Here is a 27220-nt window from a genome sequence, read left to right as displayed (position 1 = left end):
CTTGGGAGTTTTTTCTCTTGTCTGTAGTTAGCATTGAAAATAGCAAGCAAAATGCTGGAGGCAGAATCACATAGGGCAAAGGTCTGATTCACATGGTGAGTACACAGGGAACCACGACTGGTCATTCTGTCCCCTCACCCTGTGGGTAAGTTTCCAAAGTTCTGGAGAGTCATTTCTCTGGTAGCAATTGTTGAGTCAAAACCATAGAAACATAACCCAAGCAAACTGTCATATTGTTTAACCCTAAATCATATCACTTCTCTCTAGCATTTTCTTATGAAAAATCTAATCCATATATCCGGCTGCTTACACTAAGAACTTGTTCTAACTTGTCCTGCCCCTAGAGCTATGATACTCACTAGATGAATATCAACGTAGACAACTCCATCTTTTGGCAAAGTGTATTTTAGCACAAAGCAGAAATCCGTCTACTTATTTCATATAATATTAGCAGGACAATGCCTTGTAAAGGTAAAATGTACGTATTATTCTTGCTCCAAGTCTGAGATGAACACTTTCAAAAATTTCCTTAGAAACCTTGTTTAGTCACTCACATAATACAAAGAGATATTGAAGAAAAGATACACATACATTTTCCTCCTAGGGTTCTAGCTTTATATGATCTTGTGACTACGAACAAATCATCTTTAAACAATCCTTATAAATGAAAAACTCATTGTACACATTGTTTGAATTCATATCATCTGTAACTTTTTAATCAGATAGATTATTTTCCAATAGAAATTGTTCAGATTAAAATAGACATACCTCAGTATAAATACACAGCATACATAGTAAAACTTGTTAGAAAACCTCTCTCTGTTGAAATTACTCCACATAAGAGACTGATATTTTTTAGTAAAGATTTTATACCATCATCTACATTTCTGTATCAAAGATCTGGGGCAGGGGAGGACAATAACTTTTCAATTGTACTAAAAAAATAAATAAAAATGGACTTCCACATTAGGGACATTAGTATATGGAATCTTAGAATTCTTAAGTTATAAGAACGCTAAGAGGTCATTTAATTCATATTCACGCTAAGAGGTCATTTAATTCATATTCAAACATATTAAGGTGTTTTAACCTTCTACTTTTTCCCTTGCCCTCAGCACCAATGACCTTACCAAGTAGTTGTCTAATTTCTACTTGAATACTGCCAGTGATGGAGAATCCACTACCTTCTCTATCTAGCCATTCTAAAAGTACTTACATGCCTCCTTTAATCCTGCCCCCACATATTAACACAGTTCCTGTATTCCACATATTAAAATTTGTGAGCATTACTATAACTACAGATTTGTTTTTGCTTTCTGTGAAAACCTGAAGGCTAAAGACTAACTCTAATTATATTTACAAAATATTACTAGCTAACGTGGATTAAGTATTTCTAGTGTGCCAGTTCTGTGCCTTTTGTACATATCAACTTATTTAAAATTATACAACAATTCTGTGAGGGAGATTTCAGTATTAATCTCATCTTATAGTTGTAGAAACTGAGGCACAAATGAATTAAGTAAACTTTTCAAGATAAAACAATAAGAGGTAGATGTAGTCTTCAAGTCCAGAGATACTGAATTCACAGCCTGCACCCTAGCCACCGTGCTGTATAGAAGGCATGGCGTATGTGAGTGCTGTTATGTCTTGATTATGGCTGGGCCACTGTCCCCACATTAGAAAGCAAAACAAAGCCACTCTGATCAACTGATTGAGACATTTGTAAGGTATTTTCTCTGAATTCTCTTTCCTTTTACCCTCATCTTTGAGTTTAAGACAAGGATAAGAATGATGTGTCTTTAGAGGTACAGAACAATAACAACAACAACAACAGCAACAACAAGAAAGTAACTCACCACTCACGACTCTCCCTGTTGTCTGTCCTCTCTCTAATATTTTTTTAAATCATGAATGCGGTGGTTTCACATGTTTTAATATTGGTTCTGCCACTTATCAACTGTGTCTCTTGGACAAGTTACTGACTGTTTCCAAAACAGTTTTTTCATTTGTTTGTTTCCAATATGAATCCCAGGGCTTTTATTCCATTAGCCATCTCTCACCTCTCAACTAGAAATAAATTCCACCAAATCAATACTTTTTCACGATGTTCCCCAGTAGATTAAAACTATTTTTGATTGATCAGTTGAAAAACAGCTCAAATATTTATTCATAAAGGATTTGGTCATATTTTAATCATGTAAAATCTAAACCTACAGTTTGGGTTTATACTATGATATTGGGTTCTTTTTAGAAAATTGATTCTGAGGAATGATATTAGGGTAGATTAACTTGTGAACAAATAGTTATCACAACAGGATATTTTTGAAGAGACCAATAATTATTTCATTAACTTTATTTATTGATCATATTTATAAAGCTATGGGCTTCTGAAATGCAATAAAGATACTGGTGTTCTACTAGAAGTCTGAAGATATGAGAGATCTACTTTTTTTGTGATGTGAGAAATAGATGTTGAATATGCCTTGCAAATTAGTTTTTGTATTTTATTTCCAGTTTGAATCTTTCTGCAACTTCCTTTAAGAAAATTGTCTACAGAGAGTATGAACCATATTTTAAGAAAGAAAAACCACAATCTAGCATTTCAGGTAAGCCTGAAATATACTTTTTTAATTTTAAAGATAAATTTCTATGGGTAATTTGGCATTCACATGCATCTAAAGTATCCATTTACTTGGAAATTTGTAGAAATATGTGTTTTCTTTTTTAACAAGTACTGGCTGCATAATATGTGGGGCCCCTTGTTCATATTACTGAACATTTCAAAGTAGTGACTGCAAAGCATTAAACCAAACCAGGGGCCCTTCAGGGCATGGGGCCCTGTGAAACTGCCCAGGTCACATACCCATGAAACTGGCTCTGTTTTTAACCTTGATTAAAATAGCTAAATAAAACTTATAAGTGTTTGAATTTTTATTCATTCATCTAAAAAACTGTTATTGAGTACCTGGTATGGGCTGGGCATTGAAATAGGTAGGCACTGTGGATGCAACAGTGGACAAGACAGGCTCATATCCTGGGTTCATGGAGATTATGGTCTAGTTTAATGAGCACAGATGTGCCTCTGCAGAATGATTTTTTGCTTCCATTTGGCTCCCTAGATTCATTCAAAGGAACTATGTATGGCTGACTCTTTTGCGTCTCCTATTTATCTAGTGTGATATATACAGTAGCCATAATTTTTAAAGAAAATCTCTTCTTTTTTCCTCATCTCTTCCTTTATCAAGAAGACTGGGTTGAATAGGGTTCTAGTATCTTAACTATGATACCATATTCTACAGGGATGAAGTGCTCAAGGGAGCACTTCCTCCAGTTGAGTACCCTTGTCAGTAATTCACCTGTCCCTTTCCCCAATCAGATGAAGACCTGCTGTCTTTCCGAGAATCATCCTAGTCTGTCCTGCCTCTTCTGATCTCCCTTAATCTTCAATATTTACTCAATGGGAGTCATCCTTTCCGTTAAAAATCAACAACCAAACCAAAACCAGACCAAACCACGTCCAGGTTAACTCCTATCTAGAAAAAGAAAAAAAAAAAAATCTCCCCGTGACCCTGCCTGCCTTTTCCTTTTCTCTCCTTTCCTTCACTTCAGTTTTTTTGTGAGGACTCTGTATCACTCTCTACATTTCTTCGCCTATATTCTTTTCCTAGTCTGCTTTAGTATGAATGAGTCTACTAAAATTACTCTCACAAAAGGGCACTCAGGACTTGAGGTGCCAGAGCCTATGTTCTTTTACTACTAGACATTACTAGGACATTTAACACTCTTCCTTTTTGAAGCTCTCTACCTGGTTTTTCTATTGTCACTTCCCCTGGGTTTTCTGACTTCTCTTACCACTCCTGCTCAGTATCCCCACCAGATATTCTCCCCTAGGGTTCCAATCTCACCCAAAACCAAAGCTTTCACTACGACCTACCCAGAAGCCACTTTCCCTCTGAAGCTACACTGACACCCCCTCCATATCAGCAGAATTAAGTCTTCCCTCTTCTATACACCCCTAGTACCTTGAATTAATCCCTATCTTCTAAAGATATTATGAGGATCAATCGAGTTCATAAGTGCAAAGTATTTATAATGATGCTGACACACAATAGGCACTCAGTAGAAGTTAGCTACATTATTGTTATTGTTGCTGCTATTATTAATCATAACTTAGATCATATATATCATAGTATTATGGATATCTATATATCTATATTTCTCCACTCATTTATATATTCTTCATATGTGTTCATTTATATATTTATTTAATTTTAAACAAATCTGCATTTAAATATTCTTTTATTTTAAAATAATTGTGTATTGAGGCCGGGCTTGGTGGCTCATGCATTTTGGGAGGCCAAGACAGATGGATCACTTGAGGTCAGGAGTTCCAGACCAGCCTGGCCCGCATGGTGAAACCCCGTCTCCACTGAAAATACAAAAATTAGTTGCACATGGTGGTGTGTGCCTGTAGCCCCAGCTACTCAGGAGGCTGAGACATGAGAATCACTTGAATCCAGGAGGTGGAGGCTGCAGTGAGCCAAGATCACATCACTTCACTCCAGCCTGGGTGACAGAGCGAGACTCCATCTCAAAAAAAATAAATAAATAAATAAATAAAATATGTGTATTGAGAACCTACCACATTCCAGGTTCTGGGATTAAGTGAATAAGACATGGACCTTGACTTCCAGGAGCCAAGCAGCTACTGGGGATAACCTATAGGTAGACAAGCAATGACAGTAGAGCAATAAGGAAGAACTATGATGAGGATTCTGTAGTAGGACATAGGAGACCTATCTCCAGTCTGGTGGGCAGGAAAGTACTTCTCTTTCTAGGTTGATAGCTGAAAAAAGAGTAGGATCTTGGAAATCCAAGTGGGGAGGCAAGGCATTGGAGGGTAGATGCATTTTAAACCAAGGCACAGAATGTTTCAAAGTTTGGAGGTGAGAGTATGGTATGTTTGTGGAACCATAACTGGATCAGCACAGCTGGAGCACAAACTTCAGGGAAGGAATTAACAAGAGATGCAACTAGATGGAGATCAGGCATCCATGCTAGGCTTTATAGTGAGAGGAATGGGGAGTCCCTAATAGGATTTCAGCAGGAGAAAGATTTGTCCTTTAGAAAGACAATTCTCTCCAATTATAGAGAATGGATTGGAGGAAGACCAGAGTCCAGAGCCAGAGTAACCAGTTATGGGACTGTTGTATCAATCCAGATAGCAGAGAAGCTGAGATGGGGAAAATGAGATGGGGAAAATGATTTAGGAGCTAAAATCAATTAAACTTGGTGACTCATTAGATGTGGATAATGAGGAAGAAAAGGGAATTATTATGGACTTCAAGGTTCTGGCTTGAACAGCAGAGTGGATAGGGTGCCATTCAGTAAGAAAGAAAATTTAAGAAAAGGAGATAGTTTGTGAGGGAAGGTGATAAGTATAGATTTGGAGTCTGTCTATAGAATGTCTACCTAGAGATGTTAAATGAGCAGATCGGTGTAGAAGTTTGGCCCTCAAAAGAGAGAACTGAGCTAGCTGTAAACATTTGGGAGACATCAGAACAAAGATGGTAATTGAAGCATTTAGAGGGTGCAAACTTACCAGGGAGGATGTGATGAGAAGAGAAGGCTGCAGACAGAGCTCAAAGTAGCAGCAAAGTCCAAGGGATGAGCCAAGAAAGAAAAGTTTACCAAGGAGCTTGAGAAAGCCTGTTCAGGGAGGGGAGAAGAAATCTAGAGAATGTGGTATCCTGGAAGCAAAGAGTCAAATGCTATGAAGAGTTATTAATATAAGGGCCAAAATATGGTCCTTTTATTATGGAATAGTGGGGCAAGTCCAGATGGCAGGATGAGGAGTGAATGGAAGGCAAGGAAACCGAAGCAGAAGGGTCTTACAGATAACTCTTCCCTGAAACTTGGTTCCAGATGGGAGGACAGACAGTGTAGTTCTGAGGCAGACTCAGGAGCTTCAGGATATTTGAGAATTTTATAAAAAGGAATACAGAGACTTAAAATATTTAAGGGAAGACTCCATAGTAAACTAGCTGGGCGAGGTGGCAGGCGCCTGTAGTCCCAGCTACTCGGGAGGCTGAGGCAGGAGAATGGCGTGAACCCGGGAGGCGGAGCTTGCAGTGAGCGGAGATCCGGCCACTGCACTCCAGCCTGGGCGACAGAGTGAGGCTCAAAAAAAAAAAAAAAAAAAGAAATGCCACAAAGTCCTTTCCAATAGAAAACGAGGGGATGAAAACATCTGAGAGAGAAGACTTGGAAGAAGCAGGAAGCATTGGGATTCAAACCTTGGGCCGGCTTGGCCTTAGGTAGAATGGCTACTACCTTCATTGGGGGCCCGGAAAGCAGAAGATAACGTTGCCAATAAAATTAAGTTTGTAGTTGTGAGCAGGAAGTTGAAGGATGTCCTGTCCTATATCACAGAGTCTATTCATTTTCAGAGCTCCAGCTCCAAGCTTAGCATATACAATAGATACTTAAGAACTGTTTAATTAAATTAAATTGTAGGTAGATGAAGGGAATATGAGGTGGGAAACATACTCATTAGGGCCAGGAAAAGAGGAATTGGCAGGTATTTGAAGGTGTACCTTTTGTGGCTTTTGCCAAGCTAAGCAAATTTTAATCCCTTTGCTGTGTAAGACCTTGTGCTGAATGCCGTAAGAGATGGAAAGGACTAATTCCAGGCTGAAGACTTTTAAACAATAAAAAGGCATGGATAGTTTTTGAAGAAAAGGGTACTATGATCAAAGTCCTTTCAGGTGATTATGTTTTGTAGTGATTTCCTGCTTTAACCTTAGTAGAGCCAGACTCTGACAGTTGGTGAGAACGGTCTCCAATTTATGTGTAAGGCCTTTGCACCTTTCTGTCAACCCCTGTGTATCTCAGAATATATTTGTTTTTTGTGAACAAAGGCATTTTGACGTCCATTTTAATGTAATCGCTTCCCGAACATCCAAAGTTGCTTAACTATGAACTTCTGAAGTGCAGGAGTGGTATCTTATTCACCTTTGTATCTCTATAGTAGTTGATACAAGGAGGCAAATCTGGCGTGAAGGAAAAGCCTTTTATTTTGACTGAGATCTGGATTTGAACACTGCCATTAACTATGTGGCCTCTCCCATTCCCCAGACAAGTCCTGTGTCATTTGTTCCTTTCTCCTATGTCCTGCTCCACTCATCTGCTGGCTATGATTCTAGCTGAGCCCTGAACAAATCATGAGCCTCACTCCTGCAGCATGAACTAGTGTTGCTGTTAGTTATTGTAATTGCAGGGGGCTGGGCTGCAGGATTGGAGGTCTGAAGATGTCTAATAAAGTTTATGGACATTTGGGCAGGTGAAGGAGTATGGCTGGGGTCATTTTTAGGAATTCTGTCTTGGGCTTTAAAATGTCTAGTTTTGGCTGGGCATAGTGGCTCACGCCTATAATCCCAGCACTTTGGGAGGCCAAGGTGGGAGGATTGCTTGAGGCCAGGAGTATGAGACCAATCTGAGCAATGTAGTAAGACCCTGTTTCTATTTAAAAATATATATATTTTTTAATTAGTCAGGCATGGTGGTACATGCCTGTAGTTTCAGCTACTGGGGGTGCTAAGGCAAGAGGGTCATTTAAGACAAGAGCATCACTTGAGCCCAGGAGTTTGAGGCTGCAATGAGTTATGATCACACCACTGCACTCCAGCCTGGGTGACAAAGTACGGCCTCACCTCTAAATAAATAAGTAATTAATTAAATAGGCTAGTTTTGAGTCTCCCCATTTTTCAGGGACAAATTATAAAATGTTTGTCCCTGAAGGAGTTTTGAAATAGCTGCAACAATCACTACCTTGTGTTATGTAATGCCTTGTTCACCTAAGAGCAGGGGATTGGATTAGCTGACCTTCTGCAGTCAGTCCTTTTCCAGTTCCACAACTGCACTAAATTGGGTACATGCTGTGCTGGCTTCCCCAAGCCCTGAAGTAGGCCACTCCTTTCCCCGATCCAGCTTTGGGCACTGAGGAGAGGGTGAGAAGTGTCTTAGGCCATCTGGCTGATGGAGGAGCTGAAGAGCAGCTGGAAAACCATTTAGCCATGTGTTTTCCTACATGCTTGAAAGTATTCTGTATGCATTTATGAAAACATCCTTTTGTTTTGCCTTAATTCTGAAGAAGTAGGAGGGGAGGTTGAGTAAATACTCCAAACTGTCCACTGAAGTAATAGGTCTTATTAGGTTAAATAACTTAATAGACTTTCTCTGGGCATCTGGTATTTGCAGCCATGTGATGCCAATAAACAAACCAACCAAGCAAGAGAACCATGGCAACTAAATGCGGTACATAATTGGCAGCATAGTCAGCACCCTGTTGGGCTCACTGGCAGCCAGGTTAGGTGGGAATAGTCAGTGGAAACTTCCATCAGGAGCCAAGTTAGAGGGTAGCAGCTGGAAGAGAGGGGTCAGTCAGTGGAGTCAGACATGTCAGGAGTCAAAAGAGGTGTAGACATCTGGACTGTTCTATAAAGATGGGGGCCTGAACCCTGGCTCAGGAGTCCAGAGATCTGAGTTCTGATCCCAGCAATGCTACCAGATCACTGACTGACCTTGGGCAAGTCATCCTTGTCCCCCTATTCCTACCTTCCAGGCTTTGTTAACTAAAATAAGGACTGAACTTTGTGACCTCCACAGTCCTGTGTAAAGCCAACATAAAAACAAACAAAAAGCTTCAGGCACAAGATCAGAATAAATTCCAGGACTAGGAGTTCAAGGAAATGAATAGGACAACCATGGGTGGCAAGACAGGGGTAGGGAAAGATAGGATCTCTGTCCCAGACATCAGAGTTTACCATTGCTTTGGTAATCAGTTACTGCAAACTCAGTGGCTAAAACAACACAAATTTATTCTTTTATGATTATATTTCTGCAGATCAGAAGTCCAAAATGGGTTTTATTGGGCTAAAATCAATGTGCTGGCAGAGCTGCATTCCTTCTGGAGGCTCTGGGGGAGAATTGTTTCTTTGTCTTTTCCAGTTACTGGAAGCTGCCTACACTCATGGGCTCATGGCCCCTTCCTCCATCTTCAAAACCAGCTGAGTAGCATCCCAAGCTGTTCCTAACTCAGATTCTCCTGCATCCCTCTTATAAGGACCTTTGGGATTACATGGGATCCACCTGGACAGCCCAGAAAAATCTCATCTCAAGATCCTTAATCATAGATACACAGTCCCTTTTGCCATATAAAGTAGCATATTTCCAGGTCCCAGAGATTAGGACATGGACATCTCAGCAGGGGCACATTATTCTGCCTACTACACCCACCAAACAAAGCCCTCCCATGGTGTCCTCCCTCTCAGAGAATGGCACCCTCCTCCACCCAGCTCCCCAAACCAGAACCTCATCAGCCATCCATGGCAACTGATGTCCTTCATTCTCTACCCCATATCCAATCCATCTTCAAGTTCCAACTATTTTATCTTCTAAATAGATCACTAATATATTCTCTCCTCATCATCTCATCATAATCTCAGTCACCACTGTCTCTCCTGGAGCCAAATCTGTTCTCACAATTGTTCTCCACTCGGTTTCCTCGCAGATCATCCTCCACAAATGCAGCCAGAGATTTTAAAACCAAAATCTGGTCCATGTTGCACCCTGATGAAAACTCTTTAATGGCTTCCAGATACTCTTAGGCTAAAGGGAAAACTCAAAGAGGCTTACAAAGCCCTGCATGATGGGACTCTCAGAATGCCTTCAGCTTCACTTTCTGCTCCTTCCTTTCACATACTAAGCTCCACCTCCCCACTGGCTGTCAGTTCTCTGAAAAGACCACATTTTCTGGCACCTCAGGGCCTTTGTGCATACTACTCTCACTTTTTAGAATGTCTTTGGCCATCCCTTTGCCTCTCTGCCTTTGGACCTCAGTTAAAGGATTAATTCCTCAGAAAAGAATTCCCCAACTTACCCCCTATTGGACTAGATTCCCCTGTCAAATACTTTTCAGAGTATTCCATTCTTTTCTGTCATAATGTTTACCATAGGTTTAAATTGAATGTTTTCGGATCACGAGGTCAGGAGATCGAGACCATCCTGGTTAACACGGTGAAACCCCGTCTCTACTAAAAAAAATACAAAAAAACCAGCCAGGCGAGGTGGCGGGCGCCTGTAGTCCCAGCTACTCGGGAGGCTGAGGCAGGAGAATGGCGTAAACCCGGGAGGCGGAGCTTGCAGTGAGCTGAGATCCGGCCACTGCACTCCAGCCTGGGCGACAGAGCGAGACTCCATCTCAAAAAAAAATAAAATAAAATAAATGAATACATAAATGGAATGTTTGCGTGATCATTTGTTTAAAATCTGTCTTTCCTACCATAAAAACTTATAAAGTTATAGAACTATAAAAATGTTCGACTTTTTATAAACTCTATGAAGGCAGGGAGTGGGTGTATCTATTTTACTTCTTTATGCACCATTGCAATTCTGATGCCTAGGATAATATAGGCACTCGATATTCATTGAATAAATAAAGGAATGAATACAAGGTGGAGGTGTAGTTTAAAGAAGTGGTTTAAAAGTCATGATCTAGAGACAGACATATTAAACTTTAAATCATGATGCTGTGCGATTTTAGGCAAGATATTTAAACTCTCTGAGGCTCAGTTTCCTCAGCTATAAAATGAAGATCTTAATATCTACCTTAAAAACGTGTGAGGATTAAGGTAGGGACTTACAGTACTTGAATGTATCAAGGGAAACAGTACAGGAAAGCCCTATTATAATTATGGTCACCAGTGCAAACAAATGGTGGCTGAGCTCCATGAGTGCTGTGACTTCCTTCTCCTGCTTCTAGGATGCCTAATGGCGAGAAGCCAATCCCATGACACTTGTGGATGGCTCAGAAATGACAGTAGTTGATTTCTGTCACTTGTCTGGAATGGGTCTTTTGGTCATAGATTCTCAAGATTTCAAAGACATCAAGATCACCAAGGAGCACATGTTAAAGTCCAGATTCCCAAGTTTCACCTCCAGAGTTCAGATTCATTGAGGCTGAGGTGATATTTGGAAATCTGCCTCTTAGTAAGACCCTAGGTGATTCTGATGCAGAGACTCCAAGGACTACACTTTGGAAATTCTAGTACAGTCATCCCTTGGCATCCACATGGAATTGGTTCCCGGACTACTCACAGATACCAAAATTTGCAGATGCTCAAGTCGCTTATATAAAATGTCATAGTATTTGCAATAACCTATGCACATGCTCTCATATACTTTAAATCATCTCTAAATTAGTTATAATACTGAATGCAATGTATATACTATATAAATTGCTATTATGTTATAGTTTTATTTGTATTGTTTTTATTGTTGTGTTATTTTTATTGTTGTTTTTAAAATATTTTTGATCCAAAATTGGTTGACTCCATGGACGTGTAACCATGAATATGCACCATGGTCATGGAGGGCTGACTATATATAATTCCTTGAATTCTGACTCAGCCATCAACTTTTTCCCTAACTCCCCAGACAGAATCTGTGCTTCATCCTCTCTTCTTCTGTAGTATTTTGCCCATATCTCAGCAGTCACTCCTATCATACATCTATCTCCAAATTAGCTTGTGAGGTCCTCAGGACAGGGACTGTATTTGATCCACGTTGCCAGAAACTTTCTAACACAGTGCCTGACATGTAGAAAGTAAAACCTCATTCTTGATTTCTGCACCCATAACCTCCTGTCCCTGCTGTGTTCTCCCATTGCAGTAACTAATAACATCATTTACCCAGTTGTTCTGATAAAACACCTTGAGGTCATCCTTGACTTCTGTCTCTCACAAGCCACATGCAATCCATCAGCAAGTCTCGTTTGTCTTACCTACACAAGTGTCCAGAATCCAACCACTACTCATCACGTCCTGCTACATGTGCTGGCCCAGTACACTGCAGTCTCTTTCCTATTCTGCCTAAGCTCTCTGCTTCCATTCTTGTCCCTACACAGACTATTCTCTACGCAGCAGCTATGATGAACTTTTTGTTTTAGGATGAACTTTTAATACACGTTATACTATGTCTCTGCTGTACAAAGTGGTTTTTCATTTTACTTAGAAATGCTCCATTTCACTTAGACGAGGCATGGTGGCTCGTGCCTGTAATCCCAGCACTTTGGGAGGCTGAGGCAGGTGGATCACCTGAAGTCAGGTGTTCGAGACCAGCCTGGCCAACATGGTGAAAAGTCATCTCTGCTAAAAATACAAAAATTAGTTGGGTATGGTGGTGCATGCCTGTAATCCCAGCTACTTGGGAGGCTGAGGTAGGAGAATTGGTTGAACCCAGGAGGTGGAGGTTGCAGTGGGTCCTGAGATTATACCACTGTACTCCAGCCTAGGAGACACAGCGAGACTCCATCTCAAAAAAAAAAAAAAAAAAAAAAGCTCCAGTGATGTCCCATTTTACTTAGAAGAAAATTCGAGTTCTTACCATAGCCCATAGGGCCTCCCTTGTTCTGCACACCCACCATCCACCTCATCTCTTCTTTCTTCCCATACTGTTTTTCTTACTGTTCCTTAGATACATCAAGCCTACTCCTGCCTCAGAGCCAGAGAGCTGCGTGATTTGGTTCCTCAATTCATCTAGGTCTCTGAGCACTCCCACGTCAGAGAAATCTAAAGTAACTACTCTGTCGCATCACCCTCTGTAATTGAAATGAACATCTTTCTTAAGCAAAGACAGTTATCTCTAAGGAATGACAGTGGGTCAAAGTGGGCGGGACTTGGTCAGAACTATTTCTCCTGCTCTGTTGACTTCTTTTAGGTCCAGGACAAGTGTTTCTACCATTCTGTTTGATCTGCGTACATGTAATGTTGAGTTAATGAGCTGCTAAAACCTTCTAGATTGAAGATAAGCCGGTCAGCCTCAGGACCAGGAGGAATGGTAGCAATCACTTTTGGTATCATCTGTTTGCTTTTCTTGCTTAGCAACTCTGCCTTTGGTGACCCTGAACACAGACATAGTTTAAATATTTGTTTTCACAGGACTTCTTGGGCCTACTTTATATGCTGAAGTCGGAGACACCATAAAAGTTCACTTTAAGAATAAGGCAGATAAGCCCTTAAGCATCCATCCTCAAGGAATTAGGTACAGTAAATTATCAGAAGGTAAGATAAATTTAATATTTTTCTGAAACGGGAAAATGTCTAACAGCATCAACATTTAAAACTATATTGTTAACCACGTGCTGTTAGGGAAATCTCTTGCAACTGGTAATTATAAAAATTGTTGCTGTTGTAAGTTTCGAGAGAAGACAAGGAAAAGGTTTTGGAGTCCCCTAGACCTGCATTTTCCACTGGGTTCTTACTCTTTAATATTTGGGAGGGCAAGTTATCTAATTTCTCTGAATTCTCATATGTTCATCTTAAAATGGGAATAATAATACATACATTGAAAGATGGTTTAAGGCGGGGGTCAGTAAATTTTTCTGTAAAGGGCCAGTTGGTAAGTTTGTTTGGCTTTGCAGGCCGTAAGATCTCTGTTGCAAGTACTCAACTCTGCCTTTTAGTACAAAAGCAGCCATAGACGATACTTTCTTTTTATGGCTTTGGTTACAGATGCCAGAACTAATTAACTTTATTACCTTATTCTTTCCCTCAAGTCATACACCAGAGTAAAACTGCCTCTGACAATACAATTTTATTTACAAAAACAGGCAACTGGTTGGAATTGGCCCATGAGCCACTGACACAGTGACATAGAACTAGCCTGATATAGGCTTCCTGGCACATAGATGACACTCAGTAAGTGGTATTTGGTGGTGGTGAGACTAGAAGTATTAATAGTATTAGACTTTTGGACATACTGAAGTGGTTAAGAAAGTAAGCTTCAAAGGCAGACAAGTTAAAATTCTAGCTTTATCATTTCTGATTCTATGACTTTAGCAGCTCTGAGCCTCAGTTTTCTCATCTATAAAATGGAAATGATTATAACCACCCATAAGATTGCCTGAAATTTAAATGAGATCACTTAGGTAGAGAACTAAACATGGCTCCTGGGATCTGATAAGCTCTCAATAAATAATGATGACAATGATGGCAATGATCATAAAGACAATAGCGACGCAAGTTATTGTATCAGCTGCTGAATAGTAAGTACCTGATGTTAATATGGTTCTAATTATCCCATTATGCTGATGTTTGGATCATTGTAAGCATTGTAGAGTTCCATCCGACACTGGTATGAAAAACTGTATGCAAATTGTAATAGTTGTTGGTATAATAACATTTTAAAATAATTTCAGACTTTTCATGTTTCACAAATGTCTTTCCTTCTCCCACATGTTCCAGCCATCATACCTTTGAGAGAAGAATTGAGTAGGAGAGTGGTTTACGTTCAGGTTTTAGAACTAGACTAATAAGTGCAAATCCTGGCTCAGTGACTTTTATAAAGTTATTTAACCTCTGTGTGCCTCATCTTTCTCATCTGTAAAATGGGAATAATAATCATCTCTGTCATACAACTTTGTTGTCATGAAATCTTAGAAAAATGACTAGCATATAACAGACAATAAATATTAGCTATGATAATAAAGATATTTCTTCAATTAAAATGTGTTCAAATAATTTAGTATTTATCTGAAAACTCGTTAGTTTCAGAAAAAAATCAGAAAGTAATTTTTAAATTTATTAATTTCTATATAAACTGTTGTCAAACTCATTCCCACTAAGGTATAAGTGACTGATAATAGGTCAATGAACTACCTTCCTTAGGAGTACTTGCATTAGCACTTAATCTTTGGCTTGAGGAAAAACAATGAAGCATTAACTGTGGCATTGAGATTTCTTTCAAAGTGAATTTGGCAAGACTCTGGGTGAGGTAGTGTGCACAGGAGTTTCTCCTATGTTCTTAAAATCACACAATGACATACATGAAATCAGTCATGCAGTGACATAGTGAACAACCACCTCACCTACTTATGAGGCTTCCAGACGACTGCATCAGGAGTTCAGCGATGTAAAGAAGAAGGGGGAGCAACCTCAAAATATCAAAATGTCACGTGCAGGTTTCATTTCAAATAAGGGAGGAGGTAAGAATTGTAGACTTTGTACCCTACCTGCGCTGTTTGCACAGTGAACGAACCTTGCAACATTATCCCTCTTCCTTTACTGTTTGTTTGTCCCTGTGTTCCCCACAGCCAGCAATTATTTATGAGCAATTATTTAAAATACTCCCATAACTTTCACTGGAGACATGATTATTGGTGTATATTGCCTCTGGTCCTATGAATCTAAGAAAGGTAAATACATATCAGTGGGGAAAGTAAAATTTTACCTTGGAAATGAGATGTAAATCTAATAAACAGATAGTATCTTTTATGGTAAGAGACAAGCCTTCTAAGTTGATTTTATTATGCCCTCTGCATTAAAATAAAGCATCTCCTTCTCCATGTCTGACACTCAGCCTCATCTATAGCCTCCCTCTGTGGTTTGAGCTACTTTTTTTAGGAGTGGGGATAAACTAACTGCATGCTGAGCTAGTTACATGAGAATTCAGATTCCTCTATCTCAGAGGTAGATATTTGAGAGATGGGTGGTAGTGAGGGGTTAAGATAGTATCACATTGGCTTGAGAAACCACAACAGAACATAAGGCAACTCTGGATAACCCTTTTTGACAGAATGGACAAACGGTGATTTGTAAAAATGCTTATAAGGACATTTCCTTTAATAATGTATTTAATAAGACTGTTTTAGATCAGGGAATAAAATATCTGCAACTGTAACTAATCACTTAAAAACTATCACTAAAGGGTTTCAATTTGAGGTTACATTTTCAGAAACTCTATAATTAGCATGCAACAAATTGACTCTAATGCTGCACCTTTGAGCAAAGTTTGTTGTTCAGTAAAATTTTCAAAATTGTTTTGGTCAATTACCTTTAAAAAGCTTGTTTCATAGAGAATTTAATATTATTATTTTCTTTTAGTTATATTCTCATATTTTAAATGTATGAGTTGCATATGAATGTCATGTCACAAAATTAGTTCTATAATAGATGACCATCTGCTGATAAGCCAGCTCTCCATCTGCCAGACATTGTTCCTTGTATCTAAGTGTTGCCAAATTCTCTATACAAAAATTTACTCTTCTAGGTTGTTCCAAAACATTCCAATGCTCGACTTAATGTAGGTGATTACATTTTTTCACTTTTCATCTGAATATTTTGGCCTTATGTAGATACTTCCTTGAGTATATGATAAACACCTGAAACAAACTATAATGGCTATGGTTTGTATATTTAATAAATCACAAAAATGTGGATCCCTTTTCCAAAAAGACTTGCAAGTCCTGTGCAATGAAATCAGCTCTTTATAAAACATCAGCATTGATTTGCCCATTGCCTACATTATAGCTTCTAAAAGAATGTTCTGAATCTTTGAATGCACTGAAGCATTCACTAAGTTTATTAACTTAGGAGAGGAAGAGTTGTTCACAAAATAAATAACAAGGGAGAAGTTACTGAGTGAGCACCCTAATGGGTAACCAAAAAGGCTCTTTATGTAACTTCACTTTCCCAAAGCTTGTATGCACCATTTTTCATTTTAAAAAAATACTGGGAGACTTTGGCAAGTAATTAGTACATCATGACGAGTAAATGCAATATAAAGCTGACTATCGACTGAGCAGGAAATGAACAGAACTGAGTAAATATAAAGGAAGAGCTTCCCTTGTGTAAAGATTTTATTCTAGCAAGCAGCTGAACAAGGACTTTCTGTGCTCTAGCACAATAGTTGTCCCTGTCCATTTCTCTTTTCAGTTTAGAGCTTTACTTTTTAAATTTTGATTACAAAGTCAAAATCACATTCACCAAAACTGCATCTCACAAACGCTTCCTCTAAATAGCTGTTTGTATTTTATACTTTATATTAATATATGTTGCAAAATTAAAGATACAACAAACCTGTTTTATTCTAGGCTAAAGGTAAACTAATTTGAAGTTAAAAGAATAAAAGCATTGAAAAAATTATACCCCAATGATCTCATTAGCAGTTCTCACTCAGTGTAATTACAGAATATATCCTATGTGCAAGTCTATATTGTTCACTATTTGATTCAAGATGCTCATAAGTCAACTTTTGGTAGTATACTAAATTAACATCGTTCATTTAATTATTTGAAATTAATCTTATATTTAACTGACAAGTGAATGTGAAATTCTGAGTAATTTAGTTTGGTCAATTAGACAGACATTAATTTGTGTGACTAGAGTAACCTCTCATTATCTATCTCAAAATATCATGTACACAAATATATACAATAATTTTTTAAGCCCAGTATGTGTTAAAATAAATCTAGGTGTGAAACACTGATCGTTTATAAACAGGTTCAATACTGTTAGAAAATCAGTTACCCTGCTATACCTAGCACAAATGTTATAGCTTCTTAGGCAATTTTTAGATACTTACATTGGTTGGTTCTCATTCCAGATTGACAGTGTGTTCTAATTGTAGCCCTAGAAGAAATCTAGAGGTCAAACCTATCACAATTAGGGCACCAACATGTACCCTAGAGTTAACTAGGATGAGCCCCTCAGGGGCCCAGGCCCTGTCTTCTTTACATTTTTACTCTGGCATTTAGCACAGAGCCTGGAACCTAGTGGATGTTGATGGTCAAATCATGATGATATTAATCATTATTGAACTAAACTGAGGGACTGAGGACTGATTAGAAAGTAGGGACTATGCATTATTTTCCACTTGCTTAAAAATTATTGATTTTGCTGATAATTTTGGGTAGGTACCTTGTCTTACTTATTACCAAAAAAAAAAAAAAAAAAAAAAAAAAGTATTTTTACCAAAAAAGTCTTACTTACTTTTATCACCTTTGGAATAAATATATCACGGCAATGGACTGGATGTTTGTGTCCTCCCAAAACTGATGTGTTGAAATCTAACCCCCAGTGTGATGGCATTAGGAGGTGGGGCCTTTGGGAGATTTTTAGGTAATGAAAATGGAGCCCTCATGATGAGATTAGTGCCCTTATAAAAGGGACCCTCTCACTCACCCTCTTTCTACCATGTGAGGACACAAGGAGAAGATGGCAGTCTACAACCTGGAAGAGACCCTGCGCCAGAGCCCAACCATGCTGGCACCCTGATTTTAAACTTCCAGCCTCCAGAACTGTGAGAAAGAAAGACGTGCCCGTTGTTTATAAGCCACCCAGTCCAGGGTACTTTGTTACAGCAACCCAAACTAAGAAAATCACCGGTTTCTATCTTACTCACATGTGTTGCCAGAACTCAAGCACACTTAAGATATATCTTATCTAAAGTAGAACATAAAGGAAAGAGGCTGTATTAATTGCAACATGGCTGGGAAAGAAAATACTTAACCAACATGTAAACATGTATTCCCACAGGCTACCAGAGCATTTATTAGGAGCCAGAAATTTTACAAATATTTTCCAGTCCTCATAACCCATCAAAAAGGATAAAGTTATCTCTAGAAAAAGGATTATATTATCTTAAATTATAAATGAAAAAACTGAGGCTAAAAGGGACTTCAAGAAACCTTCCCAAGTTCACACAGTTAGCAAATGATACAACCACCAAGATATTTCAACTCTGACCCTAAAGTTCCAGTGCTTTCTCCCGCTATCTAGCAGGAGAAAGTATCATTAACCATATAATCTCACAAATACTGAAGTTCAAATGGCGATGAGTGCTGTTAAAAAACCAACAACAAACAAACATGTATCACAATCAGAGATCAAGAAGGCTGTAAGATGATATCTGATCTGACATCTGAAGAGTAAGCACACATTTACCCTGAAGAAGAAAGGGAGGAAGAACTTCAAAAGTTATCTCCTACCCTGCAAAGAATATAATGCTTTGTCCTTAGGGGAGCTTGTGAAAGCAGTGGAAAGAATATCATTTTCTACTATAGAAACACTCTGTGATGTTTTAACCATTTAAAACAGTGGAAGCTGCCTGTCCAGAAACATCATTTTTCAACTTTATGAGGCCATGTAGCAAGAAGCATTGAAGAAGGGCTGTCATGCTTGATTCAAGATAGATAGTGCAACTCATCAACTAGCCATCCTAATTTCAGTTAATACACAAGGTCTGACCTGAGAGGGCAACTCTCCTTATCAGTCCTGTTTGCGCTTTGTTATCAAAGCTCTTTTGTAATCTTTCACAGATAATGCTTCCTGCTTATCAGTGGAGACTTTCTCCATAAACATTTTTTCTTTTATAGACTAGAATTATGTTATAACTTAGGAAGTGACTTAGCTTTTATCATTTCTCAGCTCTTGACAGTTTTATTACCAAAGTGAAAGTACAGCCTATAGTAAATATTAGTTATTAGTGTCAAGCTATGCTTCGGGTTGTGTTGGGGGAAGACACAACAAAGTCCACTTTACGCTAGCACAAAGTTCACAAACTCAGCTGCCTATAGTAGCCAGATGAGTAGTTCAGTGAACAAAATTGGTCCAGTAAGGACTGATAATCAAAAAGCAGAAGAGGGCAGCTAAGATCCAGGTCCAACCAAATTCTGTGCAGGAGTTTGGTCCTGTTGTTAACCAGATCTCCAGGTTTTTGTTTTTTAGAGAGAAACCAGATTCTTATATAATTACTCCAGATTTTAAATGTTGGCATTTAAATCTATTTTAACATTATGCAATCCTAACAACACACAGCCATGAGCTTTGACTTGTTGACCTAGGCTCTAGCCCATAGGACCTTACATTTTAGAAGTTTAATAAATATTCACTGAGCATCTTCTTCATGTTCATGTTCCATGCTCCTCCAGGTACCTATGGAAGGTACCAGAGACACTAAGATAAATACAATCCAGCAGTTTTCCTTGAGGAGCTCACACTTGAGTGACCAAAATGTGCAGGACACAAATACTTATGATCTAGTAGAAGAAAATGGAATTAGTCATGTAATCTCACAGGCATTTAATTACAAATTGTGATGAGTGATGTAGAAGGAAAATAATGTGTATCAGAATTGGAGATAAAGGTAGAAGTGAACTGATATTCAAGGTGACGTCTGAAGGATGAACACATATTTATCAAAAGGAAGACGGGAGGAAGAGCATTCTAGGCAGAGGGAATGGCATCTGCAAAGACCCTGAGGTAGGATAGAAGTTGGATGTCTGGGGAACTGACAGAGGACCCAGGGGACAAGGAGCCCACAGTTAACAAGGGAAAAGACATATGATAAGACTGAAAAGAGAAGTAGAGGTAAATCATACATGGACTTGTGGTCCACATTAAATACTTTATGCAAGAAGTAAATCTAGATATACCTATTCAACTTATGGTTTCCATGCTCAGAACCTCATGAGGTACATTGCACATCACTGTAGTACCTGAATCCTTCATTGCTAATGAATGGATGTGCCTTATTTTCCACTCCCACCTGGAGAATCCAAACATATGCTGATGCCATGAAAACTCATGCAAAGTGTTTTGAGTGGAATAGATTTTCCACAGTTGGGATGGGGAAAGGTACAGTTAAAGAAGAGAAGCTGACATTGCTGAAATGTAAAAAATATTTTATATGGAAATTTAGCATCTCAGACTTTGGCTTCTGAACATAAGGAACCAGATTTACCTTTTTTCTTAACAACTAGATAGGCAGACAAAACATATAAAACAGAAGTTTTCAGACATCAAATGACAGACAACTCAAGACAGTGAAAGAAGAATAACAAACCAGGTGTGACCTATGAGTGCCTAAGCTTACTGCCTGAAGAGAGTTTCCAGGGAACAGCACAAGCAGGGAGAACCCAGATAGAGTCTCTATGGGTGAGGAAACAGAGTTTGGACTTCAGAGAAGCCTAAGTGACTGAATTTGTGATTTGTAGGGCAGAGTCCTGGAGAGGACAGTATAATCACAGAGAAAGAGCTCTTGAGAATCTACAGAGAGGTTTTGTCAAGTTGAATACTGATCTGCACATACATGTGAGGAAAGTACTGAGGGTAAGAAAAACGTCATTTGAAAGGAACAGTTGGAACAGTCCCTGGACCTTACGCAGGGCCAGTAACCATTTATGTTCCTACCATCAAACACAGAAAGACTTCCTAATAAATGAGCAGTGGATAGAATTCTCAGAAGGATTTAGAAAGAGTAGGTGGATAAAATTAGACTACAGGCTGCTGAGGAGGCAATGGAATAAAAAATAAGATTTGAAAGAATCAAGTTGATTTCAAGTATCTTAACTGTGAATAAAACTCAATACTAGTTAACAAGAATGCAACAAACAACAATGTAAATTCACAATGTTAATAAAAATAAACAAGTATTAGAAGGAGCAGAAAGAGATGACTCATAACCAAGAAAAAACAGATTTAGGAGTGAAAGAGAAAATAGAAGCAGCAGGCAGAGACAGTAGGACAGCTATCATAAATCTTCCCAGTATGTTCCAGAAAACAGAGAAAAGCATGAGCATGATGAAGAGATAGAGAATATAAATATGCATACACAGAACTTCTGTAGATGAATACAATTGCTGACATGAAAAGTAAAACAATAAAGGATAGAAAATAAAGGTAAAAAATAAAGGATAAAAAATTATATATTGTAAACTGAAGGACAACACTAATACAACAAACACTGAATGAAATTAATAGCACATTAGACACTGTGAAAGAAAATGGTAGAAAATATTAACACATCGCAATAGAAACTGTGCAAAATGAAATACGGAGAGTAAAAAGGCTGAAGAAAGTGAACAGAGCATCAGTGAACTGTGGGACCATATCAAGTGATCTAACATATGTGTAATTGGATCTCAGAAGTAGCAGGAACAGAAAAAGTATTTGAAGAAATAATGACTGAAAACTGCCCAAATGTAATGAAAACTACAAACCAACAGATTCAAGAGGTTTGACAAAACTAAGAAGGAACATGAAGAAAACCACATCAAGCCACATCACAATCAAGTTGCTGGAAACCAGTAATAAAGAGAAAATATTAGAAGCAGTGAGAGATAAAAAGACACATCATATACAGGGGAACAAAATGAAGAAATGATAGCAGACTTATCATTAGAAACTATGCAAACCAGAAGACAATTAGGGACATCTTTAAAGTGTTGGGAGGGTGGAGGATAGGGGAATCTGTCTATTTAGTATTCTATACCAAGCAAAGAAACCTTTTTAACATGAAAGCAAAATGAAGAGTGCTTTAGACATACAAATGCAGAAATAATTTCTCACTAGTACAGCTGAAAAAAAATGCTAAAGGAACTCCTTTAGATAGAAGAAATATTATATCAGAGAGACATTTAGATTCATAAGAAGGAATGAAAAGTTCCAGAAGTTGATAAATATAGAGAAATTTTTTTCTCATTTTAATCTATTAAAAAGGCAATTGATTATCTAAACGTTAAAGCAAAAATAGTAACAATTAATTGTGGGGCATATTATGTATATATAAATAAAATGTATGACAATAGCACAAAGGATAGAAGGGAAGAAATGGAAATATAGTATTGCAAAGTTCTTACAAGTGAAATAGTATAATATTATTTGAAGGAAGTCTGTAACAAGTTAAAAATGTATTATATATTATAAACTGAAGGGCAGCACTAAGAAAACAAAGCTAATAAGTCAACAATGGAGATTAAACATCATTAAATATACTCAATCCAAAAGAAAATAGAAAGGAAGGGGAAAAGGAATAAAGACCAGGTAGACAAATAGAAAATAAATTAAATCCAACTATATAATCAATTACATTAAAAGCAAATGGAAAGAACACTACAAGTAAGAAACAAATAAGATTAAATAAAAAGGAATGCTAAACAGTATGCAGAATTTAAGAAATCCACTTTAAATGAGACAAAGATAGGTAAAAAATAGAGGATAGAAAATTATATACCATACCAGTTAACACTAATCCAACACAAAAGGGTATATAATGATGATTCCATTGATATGACATTACAGAAAAGCCAAATCACAGTGAAATAAAGCAGATTAGTGGTTGTCTGGGCTCGGAGGGCATTGGCTACAAATGGCATGAGGAAATGTTTTGGAATGATGGAACTCTTCTCTATCTTGATTGGGACTATAGCTATAAGACTGTGTAATTTTTTAAATCAAAGCTCAGCAAATATTATACTTAAAACTGGTAAATGTTATTATATGCAAATTATACCTCAATAAAGATAATGAAAGGAAGAAAAGAGGGAAGGAGAATGGGGAAGAGGGAAGGAAGAAGACAAAGAAAGGAAGAAAGGAGAAAAGAAAAGAAACTAGGAAAGTAAAAAGAAAAGAAAGGGAAGAGAAAGGAAGGGGAGGGAAGGCGAGGAAAGGATTAATCATTTCAGTTTTTAAAAATTATAGTTGCTTCAGTAAGAGTAGTTTTTATTGGCCTTTTACGCCATCATGTAAAACATTTCAGGCGTTTTTTGTTTGTTTTTTTCCCCCAGATCCTTGTTGTCTGCCTATATCCACACTGATGTTCTCACCTTCTTCCTTTAAAGAATTTATCAAGTTATTGTACCAAACAAAAATAACTGTATCCCAAAGAGAAATTCTGGCACCAGCTGATGATAGGGAATCTTTCACCTAATTAAATGAAGAATTCCTCAGGCAGAGGAAACTGTCCATTCCACTTGGTGATCTATGGCACTCACCTCTCTCCTTCCTGACCTCACTTGCTCCGTTTTATTATTGAAAACCTCACTCAACCCTCTACACTTCTTTTAATATTGAGCATCTCAGTTCCCTGTCTTCAGTAAGGAAGACCAATTTCTTCATCCTCTCCCTCTCCTATCAGTAGGGAAAGTCCAGTATACATGGAGGTGTTAATGATGGGTCTTTGGGGGCACAAAGTACAAAGTAAGACTTGTAAGTTTCAGAGGATGGACACATTTCATATTCATACAAACAACGAGTCTGCATATGGGAGTTAGACGCTGTGGCTCGGGGGAAAAAATTGAGATAATCAGATAGCTAAGATGAAATAAAGAGACAAAACAGAGCTGAGGGTCACAGCAGTCGGAAAGAAGATCTGAAATAACAAAACAAAACAATATATAAACAACTCTGACTATCCTCCCATCTCATGTTAATAGGCTAAGTATGTCTTGTTAAACACCACAAAGAAGATATCACCCATTCTTATATTCTGAGATGTTTTACTGATCAAAGGTGATTCAATTCTCTGATAATATTTAAATAATAATTGTTCAGGTACCCTGGAAAATTAACTTGCTTATCTTTAATTTACAAATAATATTTGTTATTCTTAAGATCACCATGGTAGCAAAGCCTTTGTAACTACATGAGCATAGAAATGGGCATACGTGAATCTTTCCAAATAATAAAAGTTCACTATTGAAGGACATATGCATCTCCAGAGTGCTCATCTTAGCTATCCCCAGATTTGAGAGTGGTGAAAATGCAATCCTCAGAAACTGCCCACATGTCTTGATGGCTCTTACTCCTCCAGGTGCTTCTTACCTTGACCACACTTTCCCTGTGGAGAAGATGGATGATGCTGTGGCTCCAGGCCGAGAATACACCTATGAATGGAGTATCAGTGAGGACGGCGGGCCCACCCATGATGACCCTCCATGCCTCACACACATCTATTACTCCCATGAAAATCTAATCGAGGATTTCAACTCTGGACTGATTGGGCCCCTGCTTATCTGTAAAAAAGGTAAGAACACTCCCACCAAAAGTTTCAACAACCAAATGTTGGAATGGTCAGGAGTTCTGTCATGGGACAAAGCTTGGAAACATCTCGGTAACTTCATGTACATCAAGCAGAGGAAGAGGGCACGGATCATTGTTTGACAAGAGAAAAAAATACCTGCTATTTCAGGGTGTGGATCCACCTCTGTTTCTTCTAATTTCTCCTTCATCTCAGTCCTTAAGATTCTCCCAAGCAAATTCCTGTTTGAGAGTGTGTTCTGATGTCATGCTTGTATGATCTGTGACATTTACCTCAAGGCCAAAGTCTTTTAGAAAGTATACAGCAGCCTATACTCTGCTTAAAGAGCTCTTGGAAAGAATATTGGCTAACATATTTGACATATCCAAAATTTGGGCTGGTAATTTGTTCTATAAACATGTTAAATGCCAGCTTCCTTTCTTACAAACAAGTTGAACACTTTGAGTGGTAGGTTTCAAACACACTCAAATGACTACAAGAAATTTTATTGGCTGGGCGTCTTAGGAGCAAGATTGGATTTTCATTTTATCCCATGAGAATCCAGCCCATCTTTCATTAAAACAAGCAAACAACCACAGCGAGCCACAGCACGGGAAACAACGTGATGGACTCACCATCTGCCTATACATACACTCAGACCACACCTACATAGCTTCCCAATGTATTTACTCATTATACAAATACTTGTTTTTCATTTCCTAGTATGTATAAGATACTGTGATGGTACTAAAAAAACCTTAAGACTTACGAAAGACTCTTCTTTCATTTTAGCATCAGCAGCATGTTTTTCTCATAGTGAGAATGGATTAATGCTGATACTTCCAACCAGTTATCGAATGCCCCCTTTCATATACAAATAAGATGACAGCATTAAACTTGGGGCATGGTGCTTTTACCAACTGAGCTAACGTATCTATATACTGTTCTGTTGAGACTGGAGGAAATGGATACTTGTAGAGAGTCTTGAGAGTCATCAAATGTTTTCTTCCCAAGCTGGACGAAATAAAGCCTGTTCCCCAAAGCAACAAGGTGTCAAAGAAGACAGTGTGGCACCAGATTTTTAATAACCCTAGAACCACTCTTACTTAATATGCTATTTTAAAAAGTAAGAATTTCTTCAAGTTGCTGTCATTATGGTTGATCGCTTGCCCTAAACTCTTTGCTATCCAGGAAAGCTAATGAGAGTGTTCTGTCTACAGTGCTACTGAAAACATGTCTTTCCTTTTACAGGGATCCTAACTGAGGATGGGAAACAGAAGACGTTTGACAAGCAAATCGTGCTACTGTTTGCTGTGTTTGATGAAAGCAAGAGCTGGAGCCAGTCATCATCCCTAATGTACACAGTCAATGGATACGTGAATGGGACAATGCCAGGTAACACGAGGGCTGTGCACCATTGAACAACAGTAAAATCATTAGTAATTTTTCAGTCCTGTTGTTTTCTTCAAAGCACTAGAGAAGTTGACCATACTCACTGTTTTGCAACTCCCTATCAAGAGGGAAATATTTTCTCATCTGTCTTTAAAAAACAGGAAATAGAAGAGACAAATTAGAAGCTAGAGAAGAAATGTGCAGCCTTGTTAGGTATAGTGACTTGAGTAGGTTTCACCTTGGCCTGCACTTTGAAAAAGACCTTCAGGGTATCAGCTCAGTCTCTCTCTCCGAGTTCTGCAGTTCCTGCTATGTATGTCCTTCAGGGACAAGCCCTAGCAGGAAAGGTCAGCAGGAAGATTGCAGTAAAGATGAACAGATTAGGAGTAATCCCCAACACACACACACAAAAAAAAGACCAGCATTTCAAAAGGCGACAGAAGAGTAATATTCAATGGCGTCTAGAATATTTTCTCTTTCCATTTGCATTTGGGCTCTTATGAGAAGGCAAAATCATAGCAATCATTAAGAGAAAAAATAACTGACTCCCTCTTAGACCACATATCTTCTATTTCTCTCTGGTAGAACTGACCTACAACTAAAGATCCAGGGTATATGATACTAGCCTGAGGGAAAAACATTAAAAAATTAAAATGCCGCTTTACTAAATAAACCATATTTCAAAACACTAAACTTCTTAGAGGTTATTCTGTAATGCCATCTAAAAATCACAAATGGCTTCACTTACTAAAACATAAATGTTGTTAAGAGTTGAGATCTGGGTAGTGTTTTTAAATTGTATTCCATTTCATTTGACTACATTTTCCACTTGGTTTTCTGAAAATATACTCATATGACTCTCAGTGTTGATCCTGAGTTCCAATACTAGGGGCTTGTAAAAACTGAAGCTTAGTTAACTGACCTCGACCTTAGATAACCTGAGTTCAGACCTCACTCGCTTCTCTACCTTCTGTGGCCCTGGATAATTAGCTGTCTCAATGTGCTTACTGACAAAAGTGGACTAACTATTTATTCTAATATTTATTTCCTGGCAGAGTGAACAATCTGTGTAAGTATAAGGATGCCAAAAAAAGCAAAACCATATGCACAAAAATAAAAATAAATTGATCTGAGCTTAGAGTTTATGAATTTATAGTTCCCAAAAGAATAATTGGGGGTAAATGGGACAGGG

General features: G+C 38.2%; 1 protein-coding gene across 1 annotated transcript in view; it reads left to right on the top strand.

Annotated features, from left to right (window-relative positions):
- F5 (coagulation factor V (proaccelerin, labile factor)) overlaps positions 1-27220 on the top strand; it is a 71360-nt gene that overhangs the window by 1661 nt on the left and 42479 nt on the right. The window contains 4 exon segments of the mRNA XM_011979948.1: positions 2515-2606; positions 12999-13121; positions 24430-24642; positions 25888-26031. Of these exon segments, the coding sequence (XP_011835338.1) occupies positions 2515-2606; positions 12999-13121; positions 24430-24642; positions 25888-26031 (572 nt within the window).

The sequence above is a fragment of the Mandrillus leucophaeus genome, unplaced genomic scaffold (assembly GCF_000951045.1).
Source record: "Mandrillus leucophaeus isolate KB7577 unplaced genomic scaffold, Mleu.le_1.0 Scaffold207, whole genome shotgun sequence".
In the NCBI taxonomy this organism is placed as follows: Eukaryota; Metazoa; Chordata; class Mammalia; order Primates; family Cercopithecidae; genus Mandrillus; species Mandrillus leucophaeus.
Note: the sequence above shows the minus strand (reverse complement) of the source record. Positions and strands in the feature narration are given on the sequence as shown.